The 15,056-nt window shown below is 64.2% G+C and overlaps 1 protein-coding gene and 1 long non-coding RNA gene across 4 annotated transcripts; one reads left to right on the plus strand and one right to left on the minus strand.

Moving 5' to 3' along the window:
• Positions 1 to 2,264: 2,264 nt before the first annotated feature.
• LOC306816306 lies at positions 2,265 to 3,464 on the minus strand. 3 transcript variants are annotated; one of them, XR_013777630.1, is made up of 5 exons: positions 3,235 to 3,464; positions 3,070 to 3,153; positions 2,666 to 2,687; positions 2,496 to 2,575; positions 2,265 to 2,409 (listed from the first exon to the last, which is right to left on the minus strand). It is a non-coding gene; the product is annotated as an uncharacterized lncRNA (long non-coding RNA). The 3 variants fall into 3 exon arrangements; XR_013777631.1 differs by having other exon boundaries at positions 3,070 to 3,156; XR_013777632.1 differs by having other exon boundaries at positions 3,070 to 3,464.
• A 3,167-nt stretch (positions 3,465 to 6,631) lies between these two features.
• On the plus strand, positions 6,632 to 14,376 carry LOC306816299 (Fc receptor-like protein 2; the record flags this gene model as incomplete). The annotated part of the gene is made up of 6 exons (XM_079332759.1): positions 6,632 to 6,644; positions 6,941 to 7,195; positions 7,295 to 7,576; positions 13,277 to 13,546; positions 13,637 to 13,930; positions 14,173 to 14,376. 6 exons carry the CDS (start codon positions 6,632 to 6,634, stop codon positions 14,265 to 14,267), a joined length of 1,209 nt encoding a protein of 402 aa, XP_079188885.1. The 3' UTR covers positions 14,268 to 14,376.
• Between the last annotated feature and the right edge of the window lie 680 nt (positions 14,377 to 15,056).

Below are 15,056 nucleotides of genomic sequence, written 5' to 3' on the forward strand. Positions count from 1 at the left end.
GGGGGTTCAGGGGTGCTTGGAGTGTCCTGGGGCAATCAGGGGCGCAGTGGGGGCACTGGGGGCACTGGGGGCACTGGGGGCACTGGGGGCACTGGAGATCCCTGCCCGAGGACACCCCCATGTGTTCCCCTTCTCCAGCCTCCCATGGTTGCCCACCCTGCCCGGGAGGTGGCCACGAGTGGGGGGTCCCATATGGGCTCCCCATTCCAGTGCTCCCAGTGCTCCCAGTACCCCAGGGGCTCCCCATTCCCTCTCCCAGTTCCACAGGGCACAGGACCCTTGTCCCTCCTCATGAACACAAACACAGCTTTTGCATTAAACCAAGATAAATGGTTTCTGTTTCTCAGCTCTGCCCACAAGGAGGTTTTTTTTTTTTTTGGCTGCCTAAATGTGTCCAGTGCTGTCACAGTATCCCAAACCCCCCAGGAGAGGCAGCAGAGCAGTGTGTGTGTGTGCACAGGGTTCAGCAGCACAGGTGACCTTTAGGAACCCCGGCACTAATTACAACAGCTCATTAAGGCTCTGCTGCTCCCTCTCCTCCTCCCCCTGTGGCTGCTGTGTCAGGACCAGCAGTGGCCCAGGAAGAGCAGCAGCTCCAAACGTGCTCTGGAGCCCCTGAGGAGCCCTGGCAGTGTCAGCAAGAAGCACCTGCTTTCCTCAACATGCCAGGGCAATTCAACATTCCCAGAGCTGCTGTGCCAGGGCTGAAGGAGGAAAAGGCAGCGAGAGGCTGAGGCTTTTCAGGAATTGTGCTGGAAAGGCACGAGAGGTGCTGCTGTGTTCCTGAGACCTGCCTGGGGTTGGGTGCTGCCATCAGGGCGAGCGGTGGCGGGTGTTGCGCAGGGTGTGTGCCCGGGCAGGGACCCTGCTCCGCTGCCACCGGGCACCAGGATCCAAGCTCTGCCTTCATCTCTTCTGCCCAGGCGCTGCTGGTGCTGGTGCCGGCACCGATTGGTGCAAAGCGTGAGTTTGGCAAAGGAGCGATTTGGGCTCGTCCCTCCCGCCCGAGGCCGCCATGGCCCCTGAGGGGCTGGAGCTGGGACCGGGGCGCCCCCTGCTGGGCGGGAGTGCTCCCTGCAGCGCCCCCTGCTGGGCGGGAGTGCTCCCTGCAGCGCCCCCTGCTGGGCGGGAGTGCTCCCTGCAGCGCCCCCTGCTGGGCGGGAGTGCTCCCTACAGCGCCCCCTGCTGGCTGCAGCCAGAACTGCAGCAAATTGAATAAACAGCTCTGAGTGGGTTGGAAAGTTCTGCTCTTGTCATGCTGTTTCTTCTCTTTCATTCTGTAACTTTCCTAGCATTTATGGTTTTTTTTATTTTCTTATATTTTTGCCTGCAGGCCCCATAATTTTCAAAGTTCTAACCACTTGGAGAGACGCTCCATCTTTCCATTTCAGGAAGGTTCTTTCTTTTCTTAACAAACGTTTCTCTTTTAAAGCAAGACAGTTTTCAACTCCTGGGTTCCAGAGTGGATGGACCAGACACTCCAAGAGCAAACAGGGTCACACACTTGGCCACCTCATGCTCTGCCTTTAAAGCCCTTGGGCCACCAAGGGCTCTGTTCCATGGTGGGACTCCTGGTCACTCGGCCACTCAAGGGATGGGTTTGGAAGAGTGTCCCACTGTCCCCACTGTGCCATGGCTGACAGACTGACTGACACACAGGGCTCTTTGTCACCAAAAGCTGACCCAGCCCTGCCACACACAGGTGTTCCAAAATGTCTCAAGACATCAAATTGTTCCTGTCCCTGACACTCCACCCTCTGCCGTGGCTGCCCTGGAAAAGGGGGAGGCTGCAGAACCCCCTCAGGGCTTTTGTGACATCATAATGTGGGGAACACAACAAAGGAGGGGCTTGAGACATGGAATTCAAAGCATTGGTTTTTATTGGTAGCCCAAAATTGGAGAATCCCATTCCCAAAGCATGACAGAGCTGAACAAAGAAACATCATCTCTACCAGTTAAACCAAAAAGCTGCATTTGGGTGCCAAGAAGAGGGAAATGACTCCTGTGTTCCACTGGCACTGGGAGGAGAGATGAGTAGCTGTGGGTGTACTGGGAGTGCTGAGAGGGGCATTGCAGAGGCACTGGGAGTACTGGGAGAGAGACTGGGAACCACCTGGACGTACTGGGAGCAATGGAGAGGCACTGGGAGGGGAAATAGGGAGCCCTTGGGAATACTGGGAGAAGAGTGGGGAGGGAATGGGCGAGTCTCTGAGGATTCTGGAACAGAACCCCCAGTGCTCCAGTGCCTCCAGTGCCCCCAGTGCCCCGAATGTCCCCAGTGTCCCCAGTGCCCCCAGTGTCACAGCACATTCCCATAGATGTCCCCGCACTCCTGTGGTCGCCCATGGGTTGCTGGCAGCTCTGCGTAGGTCACCTGGGGTTCCTGGAGTGTGGTGGCACTTGGGGACACTGCGAGAGACACTGGCTGTGACATCTGGACACAGGGACACCCATGGGTGACGTGTCCCTCTGTGTGTGACCCAGCCCAGACTCACCCCCCGTCTGCTTGGTGCTCACGACGTGGGTGTACAGCACCTCCCCCTCCTCTGAGGGGGCCGAGGGCTCTGGGAGGGCCCTGAGGGAATAAAGGGGTTGTGTGGGAGGAAATGGGAGGAATTGGGGGTTGGGGTCAAAGGTCAGAGTGTGGTTTGAGCCCCCCACTCACCTTTCCTGCTGCTTCCTGGCAGCTGCAAAGGAAAGAGGGGAGAGGTGACTGTGGGGTCCCAAGGGACCTGACCCCTCTCAGGAATCCTGAATCCCCACTGCACCCTCAATTTCCCTCAGAAACCCTGGTGTCCCCCAAAATCCCTAAACCACCCCAATGCTCTGCACCTCCTGAGCCTCCAGAAGCTCAAGCCTGCAAGGAGGGGGACCCTCCAAATTCTCCCCAGATCACTGAAAGAACACCCAAAATCCCTGCAAGACCTCCAACACCACCCCAAACAATTCAGGATTCTCAGCAAAAGTCCTGAGCACTCAGTGCTGCCCAAATCTGGATCTGTGGGTGCAACCCCATCACCCCAGTGATCCTCAGCTCCCTGGACCCCCATTGTCCCCATTGTCACCCACCCCTTTTGTTCCATCGGCACCAGCCCACAACTCCAGCCACGAGCAGGAGCAGGAAGAGGAGGGACCCGCCAATGCCTGCGGCCACTGCTGGGGACAGAAGGGACACATCAGGGTCACCTGTCACTGCAGGGCTCCTACAATCCCAATGACCTCTGAATTCCCCACCTGTGTTCCAGTGGTGTCCAGAGGTTCCCTGTGGTGTCACCTCCAGGGCCAGCTCTGGGCTGTGTGCCCGGAACACGCGGTGCCCGTCCTGTCCCAGCTGGTTGGTGACCACGCACTGGTAGGTGCCCGAATGTCCCACATCGACGTCCCCAAGCTCCAGGAGGGGACCCCAGGCCACCTCGTGCCTATTGTGCAGCCAGGTGAAGGTGACAGGGGCTGAGCCCACCTGCACCGAGCAGCGCAGGGTCACGGTGTCACCTGGGTGCACCTGGAGTGCCGGGGGACCAAGGGTGATGGTGGCATTGGCCACGGGGACTGCGGGGACACAGACAGGGCTGAGGCGGGGGGGACACAAGGAGGATTTGTGGGGGACAGGGATGTCCCCAGGTGGGGTCCCGAGGGGGCTGTGGGGGCTCCCCGCGCCCATCCCCGCACTCACTGAGCACCGTGACGCCGAGCCGGGCGCTGCTCTTCCGCACGGCTTCCCCCTCGGAGCGCACCTCGCAGCTGTAATTCCCCGAGTGGGAGACCCCCACGGCGGGCACCAGGAGCTGCGGGGACCCCTGTGGGCCCCCCACCAACTGCCCGTCCCGGTAGAAGCTGTACAGGAGGGGGGCAGTTGGGGGCCACAGGGGGCTGGGGGCGCTGAGGCAGCTGAGACTGAGGGGGGACCCCTCGGGGAGCGCGGGGGGACCCTCCAGCACCGGCACCGTGAAGAGCTCTGGGGAGGAGATGGGGGTGGGGACTGTGACTCTGAGTCCACCGAGAAGTGGTGTTGAGGGTGTCAGGATATTGGGGTTCCAGCCGTGGGGGTGCTCACCGTGCACTGTCACTGTCACCGGTGCTGACGATTCCATTTTTGATGGCACCCGGCCCCTGCAGCTGTAGCTGCCGCTGCTCTGCCGATCCAGGGTAAGCAGGAACAGCTCCATGCCCAAGAAGGACTCCCCCAGCTTCTTCCCGTCCTTGTAAAATCGCAACCCGGTGACATTACTGTTCCTCCGGCCCCGACAGCGCAGTGCCACCGTGTCCCCCTCCAGCAGTGCCCGTGCTGGCACCTGCAGCACCAGCGGGTCTGGGGGACAGGAGGGTCCTGTCACACTGAGGAGCCCGAGACAGGTCCAGAGTGGGTGCCCATGGCACTGGGGACATCTGGGTGCAGTGTGCACTGCACAGGAGGGTCCCAGCGACACCAGGAGCAGCCCCAGGGCACAGCTGTCCCCGTGGGTGTCCCACCACACTGAGATGCACTGGGATGTCCCCAGAGCAGGGACAGGCTCTCAGCACACAAAGCTGTGAAGCCACAACGCAGTGGAGCCCACCCAGACCTATCAAGGAGCCACCCTGAGCATTTCAGATTCCCCCTCACCATTTAAAACCATCACGGGGGGGCTGAGCCCACTGTCGGGTCTCTCACACGTGTAGTTGCCACTCTCAGTGACATTGAAGATGTCGTGTCCCTTCGGCCCCAGGCGCCGCCCGTCCTTGTACCAGGTGGTGGCTCCAGCAGTCCCCAAGTCCTGGCAGGTCAGTGTCACCCGGTCCCACAGCACCGCCGGCGTCCAGGGGGGCTCCACCAGGAGCTGGGTGGCACCTGCGGGTGACAGGGGACAGCAGCCTGCCAGGGCCACCACAGGGCTGGGGACAGCGGGGCGGGGACGTGGCATCCCCCGAGGACTCACCAGCGAGGCCGAGGGTCTGGGCTGGAAGGGAGAAGGGACAGGGCTGGGTTGGGGTCACCCACTACAGGTCCCCCCCCCCCAGCCCCACGGCCACATCCCCATGCTGCTCATCCCTTGTCTCTGTCCCCTCTCCCCTTGTCCCCACAGCCACCCCAGCCCCCAGGTGCCAAATCCCACATTCTTGCCCACAAATCCCTGTCCCCACGTTCCTGTCCCCCTGTCCCAGTCCCATTCCTGTCCCCAAATCACTCACCCCACAGGAGCAGCACCACCTTCCCCGACATCCCGGTGTCCCTGGCCATGGGCTCTGGCTGTCACTCGCTGCTGGGGCCACCTGTCCCCACACTGGTGGCTCTTTGGATAAAGGGGAAGGAAACGAGCTCCGATCTTATCTCCATGTGGTGGTGGCCCTCTGTGGGGGCAGGGTGGTGACAAGCTGGGGTCAGGGTGGGGACAGGCTGAGGACAAGGCTGGGTGACAGAAGGTGGGACAGGAGTGCAGGGCTCAGAGAGTGTGGGGAGCCAGGGGTGGGTGTCCAGAGGAATGGGGGGTCCTGGGAGAATCAATGTTCTGGGGGGAGAGGGATTGTAGGGGATGGAATTTGGGGGAGAAGGATCCTTGGAAATGGGGATCCTGGCCCATGGAGACCCTGGGGAATGACAGCCATGGGATGAGAGAGGGGGGACAGAAGGAATGGGGGTCCCTTGATTTGAGTCCTAGAAAATGGGGATGCCAGGGCTGCGCAGGCCCGTGGGTCACAGCTCCTTCATGGGTGCCTCAGATTTTGGGGTAACCCAGCAGAGCCCACCCAATGTGTTGGTGACCTCGGGTCACCCCATGAAGGTCCTGAGGGGCTCTGGGTCTGTGTCCCCAATAGTGAGGAGACCCTGAGTATCCCTTGAGTTCCCCAGCCCTCGTGACACCCCCTCCTCAAGACCCCCATTCCCCTGGACACCACCCCTGGCTCCCCACACCCTCTGAGCCCCCCATGCCTGGGAACTCCTTCTGCCGCCCAGCCTTGTCCCCATCCTTGTCCCCACCCTGCCCAGAGCCTGTTCCCAACTTGTGGCCACCCTTCCCCCACCAAGGGCCGCCACCACAGTGAGATAAAAGCTGACCTCGCTTCCTTCCCCTTTATTGGAATAGCCACCAGCGTGGGGACAGGCGGCCCCAGCAGCGAGTGACAGCCAGAGCCCATGGCCAGGGACACCGGGATGTCGGGGAAGGTGGCGCTGCTCCTGTGGGGTGAGGGATTTGGGGACAGGAATGGGACTGGTACGGGGGACAGGAATGGGGACAAGCACCATGGGGATGTGGCCATGCGGCTGGGGGGGGGGGTGACCTGTCATGGGTGACCCTCACCCAGCCCTGTCCCTTCTCCCTTCCAGCCCAGACCCTCGGCCTCGCTGGTGAGTCCTCGGGGGATGCCACGTCCCTGCCCCGCTGTCCCCAGCCCCGTGGTGGCCCTGGCAGGCTGCTGTCCCCTGTCACCCGCAGGTGCCCAGAGCACCCAGCTCCTGGTGGAGCCCCCCTGGACGCCGGCGGTGCTGTGGGACCTGGTGACACTGACCTGCCAGGGCTTGGGGACTGCTGGAGCCACCACCTGGTACAAGGACGGGCGTCGCCTGGGGCCGAAGGGACACGACATCTTCAATGTCACTGAGAGTGGCAACTACATGTGTGAGAGACCCGGCAGTGGGATCAGCCCCCCCGTGATGGTTTTAAATGGTGAGGGGGGATCTGAAATGCTCAGGGTGTCTCCCTGATAGGTCTGGGTGGGCTCCGCTCCCTGTGTGGCCTCACACCCCTGGTGTGGCGAGAGCCTGTCCCTGCTCTGGGGACATCCCAGTGCATCCCACTGTGGTAGGATCCCCGTGGTGGCAGCTGTGTCACGGGGCTGCTCCTGGTGTCCCTGGGACCCTCCTGTGCAGTGGACACTGCACCCAGATGTCCCCAGTGCCATGGGCCCCCACTCTGGACCTGTCTCGGGCTCCTCAGTGTGACAGGACCCTCCTGTCCCCCAGACCCGCTGGTGCTGCAGGTGCCAGCACGGGACCTTCTGGAGGGGGACACGGTGGCACTGCGCTGTCGGGGCCGGAGGAACAGTAATGTCACCGGGTTGCGATTTTACAAGGACGGGAAGAAGCTGGGGGAGTCCTTCGGGGGCTCTGAGCTGTTCCTGCTTACCCTGGATCGGCAGAGCAGCGGCAGCTACAGCTGCAGGGGCCGGGTGCCATCAAAAATGGAATCGTCAGCACCGGTGACAGTGACAGTGCAGGGTGAGCACCCCCACGGCTGGAACCCCAATATCCTGACACCCCCACAGCCACTTCCCTGTGGACTCAGAGTCACAGTCCCCACCCCCATCTCCTCCCCAGAGCTCTTCACGGTGCCGGTGCTGGAGGGTCCCCCCGCGCTCCCCGAGGGGTCCCCCCTCAATCTCAGCTGCCTCAGCACCCCCAGCCCCCTGTGGCCCCCAACTGCCCCCCTCCTGTACAGCTTCTACCGGGACGGGCAGTTGGTGGGGGGCCCGCAGGGGTCCCCGCAGCTCCTGGTGCCCGCCGTGGGGGTCTCCCACTCGGGGAATTACAGCTGCGAGGTGCGCTCCGAGGGGGGGGCCGTGCGGAAGAGCAGCGCCCGGCTCGGCGTCACGGTGCTCAGTGAGTGCGGGGATGGGCGCGGGGAGCCCCCACAGCCCCCTCGGGACCCCACCTGGGGACATCCCTGTTCCCCACAAATCCTCCTTGTGTCCCCCCGCCTCAGCCCTGTCTGTGTCCCCGCAGTGCCCGTGGCCAATGCCACCATCACCCCCGGTCCCCCGGCACTCCAGGTGCGCTCAGGTGACCCCGTGACCCTGCGCTGCTCGGTGCAGGTGGGCTCAGCCCCTGTCACCTTTACGTGGCTGCACAACGGGCACGTGGTGGCCTGGGGTCCCCTCCTGGAGTTTGGGGCCGTCCATGTGGGACATTCGGGCACCTACGAGTGCGTGGCCACCAACCAGCCGGGACAGGACGGGCACCGCGTGTTCCGGGCACTCAGCCCAGAGCTGGCCCTGGAGGTGACACCACAGGGAACCTCTGGACATCCCTGGAACACAGGTGGGGTCACAGAGGGTCACCGGGGTGTTCAGGACCCCCGGGGTACAGAGTGACCCCGCTGTGTCCCCCTGTGTCCCCTGCAGTGGCTGTGAATGTCGGCAGGACCCTCCTGTACCTGTTCCTGCTCCTGGCTGTCATCGGGGGCTGTCGCTGGTGGCAGCGCCGGGGTGGGTGACAATGGGGGGGCGTGGGGTCCCGGAGATTGGGGTGAAGCCCCCTCAGAGTGGGAGGGGCCATAGGGTGGCACCAACAGCTCCTGACTTGGGTGAGGTTCAGACCGCAGAGACCTCAACTGGGGGTCCTGGGGGATTTGGCGAGGTCCTAGAGGGTCGTGCAGAGGTGTTGAGGGTTCTTTCAGGAGTTTTGGGGGTCAGGGGCAATCAGGGGTCTCGAGGGTGTTCAAGAGCCCTGAGACCCTCACAGTGACCCCTCCCCTCTTTCATTTGCAGCCCTCAGGAAGGAGCAGGAGAGGTGAGTGGGGGGCTCCAGGTCTGACCCCCCCCCCATTTTACCCTCCTCGCAGGAAGCCCCTCACCCCACAGACCCCTCCTTATCCCCGCAGGAATCCCCAGCAGCCCTCGGCCCCCCGGAAGGAGGGGGCGGTGCGGGACCCCCACTTGGGCACCGAGCAAGCAGGGGGTGAGTACGGGGGGGACAGGGACACGTCACCTACGGGTGTCACCCCCACCCAGGACCCCAACTGCAGAGTTTCTGACAGAACCCCCCTACCACATCCCCCAGGTGACCACGGACGACAGCGGCACCACAGTGACAGCTACGAGAACGAGCTGTGACACTGGGGACACCGGGGGACACTGGGAGCACTGGGGGGCACTGGGGGCACTGGAGGTCCCTACCCGAGGACACCCCCCGTGCGTTCCCCCTCCCTTGACTCCCGTGGTTGCCCACCCTGACCGGGAGGTGGCCACGAGTGGGCTGCCCAGAGCTCCCCATTCCAGTGCTCCCAGTGCTCCCAGTACCCCCAGGAGCTCCCCATTCCCTCCCCCAGTTCCAGGGGGCACAGGACCCTTGTCCCTCCTTTCGGACACAAACGCAGCTTTTGCATTAAAGCGGGAGAAATGGTTTTGGTTTGTTCGGCTCGGAGCAAGGGGGGTCCCGCTCGTGTTGTTGAGCAGACCCTTGCGGGATTTGCGGGATTTTTGGGGCTCTCCCCAAAAATTGGGGACAGACACCAAGCCATCAATCGCTGCATTTCCCAACCGGTTCCCCCGCAGCGGGGAAGGAGCCGCCGCTCCCCGTTTGTCCCCTCTCGGTGGCACCGGCCAAGGCTCGGGGACCTCGGGGTGGCCGCGGTCCCCGATCCCGCAGCTGCCGAGCCCCGAGCGCCCCGAGAGCCCCGGGACGGATCCGGGGGTGCCCCCAAATCGCCCCCAAGCCCGGCCCAGCTCCAGCCCTGCCCGGTGCCCGCAGCCCCGGAGCCGCTGCGGAGCCCCCGCCGGGTCCGGGCACCGGGAGGGAGGTGCCGGGAGGACGGAGGGGACCCGGGTACCGGGGAGGAGCCCCCGGCGCTGCGGGAGGAGCCCCGGGCTCGGGCAGTGCCCGGGTCGCGGCTGCGAGGGACGGGACCGGCCCGGGCTGTGGGACCCGCGGGGGACGCGTGTCCCGAGCGATGCGACAGCGCCACCGAGGCCACTGTCGCCATCCAGCCGAGGTCACCCCCGGCAGCCCCAGCACGGCCGAGGGGCAGAGCCGCTCTCGGGCTGTCAGCGCTCGTGAACGGGAGCGGGACCCCCGGATGTGTCACCCCCAGAAGAGAGACAGGGACCCCCGGATGTGTCACCCCCCAGGACAAGGACCCCTGGATGTGTCACCCCCAGAACGGGGACAGGGACCCCTGGATGTGTCACCCCCCAGGACAGTGACCCCTGGATGTGTCACCCCCAGAACAGGGACAGGGACCCCTGGATGTGTCACCCCAGGACAGGGACACCTGGATGTGTCACCCCCAGAACAGAGACAGGGACTCCTGGATGTGTCACCCCCAAAACAGGGACAGGGACCCCCGGATGTGTCACCCCCAGGACAGGGACACCTGGATGTGCCACCCCCAGGACAGAACCCGCCCCCATGTGACTCTCACGGGGAGAAAGTGACAGAAATTTTCTCTTTTCAGAGAAAGTGAAAGTGTTGGGGGTGGGCACATCCGGACACCCACATCCTCCACAGCCCCCACCCCTCCCTGCTGACCCCCCACCCCCTTTTCTTCCACCCTGGGGCTCCCCCAGCCCGTTTCCTGCTCAGGTGCCCCCCAGGACAGCCATGCATGAACTGGGAGCTGTCAAATCGAAGGAAGGAAATGGAAATGAAGAGAGGAAAAATCCCCTGGGAGTTGGGGGGGGCACAGACCCCGGAATCTGCCTGGGGTTCCTCCCCCAAACCAGCAGCACTTTGGAGGCTGTGCTGGTTCACCCCAAAATCTGAGGCACCCATGAAGGAGCTGTGACCCATGGGCCTGCCCAGCCACTGCCCAGCCCTGGGGGCCAGGACCCCCACTCTCTGGGACTCCAGTCAAGGGATCCCCATTCCTTCTGTCCCCTTCTCTTGGCCCCCATCCCATGGCTGCCATTCCCCAGGGTCTCCATGGGCCAGGACCCCCATTCCCAAGGAACTCTCTCCCCCAAATTCCAACCCCTACAATCCCCCTTCCCCCAGAACCTTGATTCTCCCAGGACCCCCCATTCCTCTGGACACCCATCCTTGACTCCCCACACCCTGAGCCCCCCACTCCTGGGAACTCAATGTCCCACCTTGTGCCACCCAGCCTTGTCCCCAGCCTGCCCAAAACCTGTCCCCAGCCTGTGGCCACCCCACCCCCACCGTGTGCCACAACCACGTGGGAACAAGATGTAAATTATCTTCCTTCCCCTTTATTGAAAGAGCCACCAGCCAGGGGACAGGTGGCCCCAGCAGCAAGTGACAGCCAGAGCCCATGGCTGGGGACACCGGGATGGCCAGGAAGGTGGTGCTGCTCCTTTGGGGTGAGTGATTTGGGGACAGGAACGGGACAGGAATGTGATGACAGGAATATTGAGACAGGAACAGGGACAGGGATGTGGGGATAGAGAGACAGAGATAGAGGACAGGGATGGAGGACAGGGATGTGGGGACAAGGATGTGGGGACAGGGATGTGGGGACAGGGAAGTGGGGACAGGGATGTGGTGACAGGGATGTGGGGTTTGGCACCACGTCGCTGGGACAGCTGTGGGGACAGGTATTTGAGGACAGGGACAAGGGGACAAGCACCACGGGGATGTGGCCGTGGGGTTGGCGGGGGTGACCTGTGCCAGCACGGGCTGGCTGCAGTGTCCCCATGCCCGTGGTGTCCATACTGTCCCCATGTCCCGCCCCAGCCCGGGGTGGCCGTGCTGTCCCCGAGGTGTCCGTGCCACCCGGCTGTGGCGCGTGGGTGGCTGTGACACACAGTTGTCCCCCGGGAGCCTCTCCAGACCTGTTGGGGACCGCCCCGAGCACTTTCCCGCAAGAAGCGATGTCCCCACGGGGACAGCTCGGGGACAGCCCCACGCCCCGCCCCCGGGTGCTGCTGTCCCCACGGTGCCACCCCCACTCATCCCTGTCCCTTCTCCCTTCCAGCCCAGACCCTCGGCCTCGCTGGTGAGTCCTCGGGGGATGCCACGTCCCCGCCCCGCTGTCCCCAGCCCCGTGGTGGCCCTGGCAGGCTGCTGTCCCCTGTCACCCGCAGGTGCCCAGAGACCCCAGCTCCTGGTGGAGCCCCCCTGGACGCCGGCGGTGCTGTGGGACCGGGTGACACTGACCTGCCGGGGCTCGGGGGCCGCCGGTGCCATCACCTGGAACAAGGACGGGCAGCGCTGGGGGCAGGAGGTGCAGGATCAATACGTTGTCACCTGGAGTGGCAGCTACCGCTGTTACAGATCCGGCAGTGGGTTCAGCCCCTCCGTGAGGGTGTTAAATGGTGAGGAGGGGTTTGGGTGTCCCCACCCTGGCACCCGCGGGGTACCCGAGGGTTCAGGGTGGGCTCCGCACCATGGGTCTCTCCCTGGTGTGACCAGAGTCTGTTCCCTGCTCTGGGAACCCCCGTGATGGAATTGGGGACCCCTGTTGTGGATGGGGGGCTCCCGGTGACATCGGCTGTGACAGGTCCCTCCTGTCCCCAAGACGGGATGGTGCTGCAGGTGCCGGCGCGGGCGCTGCTGGAGGGGGATGCGGTGACACTGCGCTGCCGCCGCAGGGGGTACTTGCCGCTCGACTCGGTGTCCTTCTACCGCGACGGGAAGGAACTGGGGACTCTCCATGATGGGACCGAGCTGACCCTGTCCCCTCTGAAGCTGCAGCACGGCGGCTACTATCACTGCAAGGGCTGGATGGGAACCTTCAGCTGGGAGAAGTCGGGGCAGGTCAAAGTGACAGTGCAGGGTGAGCCCCCCGCAGCCGCCACCCCGACACCCCCGCAGCCCCTCCCCAGCGACTCGGGGTCACAAATCGCCCTCCTCCATCTCCTCCCCAGAACTCAAGCCTGTCCTGGTGCTGGAGGGTCCCCCCGAGCTCCCCGAGGGGTCCCCCCTCAATCTCAGCTGCCTCAGCACCCCCAGCCCCCTGTGGCCTCCACCTGCCCCCCTCCTGTACAGCTTCTACCGGGACGGGCAGTTGGTGGGGGGCCCGCAGGGGTCCCCGCAGCTCCTGGTGCCCGCCGTGGGGGTCTCCCATTCGGGGAATTACAGCTGCCAGGTGCGCTCTGAGGTGGGGGTCTTGTGGAAGAGCAGCGCCCGGCTCGGCGTCACGGTGCTCAGTGAGTGCGGGGATGGGCGCGGGGAGCCCCCTCGGGACCCCTGCCCGGGGACCCCTAGACCTGCCCGGGGACCCTCAGTCCTGTCTGGAGACCTGCAGCCCACCCAGTCACCCCCTCCTTTCCCGGATCCCTCATCCCTCACTTGGTTCTCCCATCCATCCCCGACACCTTTTCCGTGTCCCCCCATCACTGCCCGGGACCCCCCATCCCTGCGAGGGTCCCACCCCTGGTCCCCTCACCCCTCTCTGATCTCCCCCCACGGTCCCCAGGTCCCCCCATCTCTGTCTGGGTCCCCTCACTCCTCCCTCGTGTCCCCCCCATCCCTCTCCAGGTGTCCCCTCCCTGAACCCCCATTTTTCCTTGGGATTCCTTTACGGCCCCTCGAGAACTCTGCGCCCCCTCTCCCTCACTGGGGTCCCCCTCCCCGGCCCCCCTCCTGTCCCTCACTGTCTCCTGTTGTCCCCCCTTCCCGCAGGGATCCCGCCCTCGGGGGTCTCCCTGTCGGTGCAGCCCCCCGGGGCACAGGTGGCACTTGGGGACAGCCTGGAGCTGAACTGCACGGTGGTCATGGGGACAGGTCCCCTGTCCTTCTCCTGGCACCGGGGGGACTCGGGGACACCGCTGGGCATCGGCCCCCGCCTGGAGCTGCGGCACCTTGGGGACAATGACAGCGGCCACTACCAGTGTCGGGTCAGCGACGGGGACAGCGTAGCCGAGAGTGCCCCCCTGAATGTCACTGTCCTGGGTGAGCGGGACCCTCGGGATGGGCGTGACCCCACCCAGAGCATCCCCATCCCCCCCTCACCTGGTGCCAGCCCTGTCTGTGTCCCCGCAGTGCCCGTGGCCAATGCCACCATCACCCCCGGTCCCCCGGCACTCCAGGTGCGCCCAGGTGACCCCGTGACCCTGCGCTGCTCGGTGCAGGTGGGCTCAGCCCCTGTCACCTTCACCTGGCTGCACAACGGGCATGAGGTGGCCCAGGGTCCCCTCCTGGAGCTTGGGGACATCGATATGGGACATTCGGGCACCTACCAGTGCGTGGCCACCAACCAGCTGGGACAGGACGGGCACCGCGTGTTCCGGGCACTCAGCCCAGAGCTGGCCCTGGAGGTGACATCGTGGGACACAGGTGGGGTCACTCGGGGTCGCTGTGAGGGGCTCGTACCTCTGGTTTGTCCCCGGAGGTGACACGGAGGTGGCACAGGGGTGACAAAGCATATGTGAAGTCTCTCGGGGCTCGGACTGCGGGGTTTGTCCCCTCTCTGTCACTGGAGGTGACACGGAGGTGACATGGTACAGGTGGCATCACCCGGGGTCACTGCGAGGTCCAGGAGCCGCGGGTGACCCCAAATTGTCCCTTTGTGTCCCCAGCAGTGGCCGCAGGGGTTGGCGGCTCCCTCCTGTCCCTGCTCCTGCTCGTGGGTGCCATCGTGGGCTGGTACCGGTGCCACCGCCGGGGTGGGTGACAATGGGGACACGGGGGTGGGGGGCGGCCCCGGAGTTGGGGACAATGGGGTGACACCCACAGACTCTGAACTGAGACCTTGGCTGAGGGTTTTGGGGGGTTGGAGACATTTTGGGGACATCTCAGGGGGGTCCTGGGCCACCTCAGGAGGATTTGGGGGCGTCTGGAGGATTTTGGGCTCCCGTGGGGTTTTGAGGTCCTGGGAGGTTTTAGGATTTCAAGGAATTTTGAGGTATTTTAGGGTTTTTGGGGGTCGTGGGGTATTGGGATTTCAAGGATTTTTTGGTATTTTGGAGATTTTTGGGGTCCTGGGGAGTTTCAGGATCCCCTGGGGGGATCCCAATGCAGGTGACCCCATTGTCACCCCATTGTCACCCCATTGTCACCCCTCCTTTTCCTCGCAGCCTCCAGGACGCCCCAGGATAGGTGAGTGGGGAAGGGGCCCGGGGATGTCCCTATGTCCCCAAATGCCACCTCGAGACCACCCCATTGTCCCCATTGTCCCCACAGGACCCCCCTGGAGCCCCCCGAGGCGGGGGAGGTGCTCTACAGCCAAGTGGTGCCCACCAAGAGGGCAGGGGGTGAGTGCGGGGATGGGGACAAGGACCTGGCACCCGCGGGTGTCACCGGGTCCCCAAGTGCCACCCAGGGGACAGCGGTGACATCGATGAGAACGTGCTGGGACACTGGGGGACACTCGGTGGCACCGGGGGTGGCACTGTGGGTGGCACCAGTGGCGGCACAGGGTACCCAAATGCCACTCAGGAGACAGGGGATAAGTGTGGGGTTG

Source organism: Erithacus rubecula (genome assembly GCF_903797595.1).
Source record: "Erithacus rubecula genome assembly, contig: scaffold_509_arrow_ctg1, whole genome shotgun sequence".
Classification (NCBI taxonomy): Eukaryota; Metazoa; Chordata; class Aves; order Passeriformes; family Muscicapidae; genus Erithacus; species Erithacus rubecula.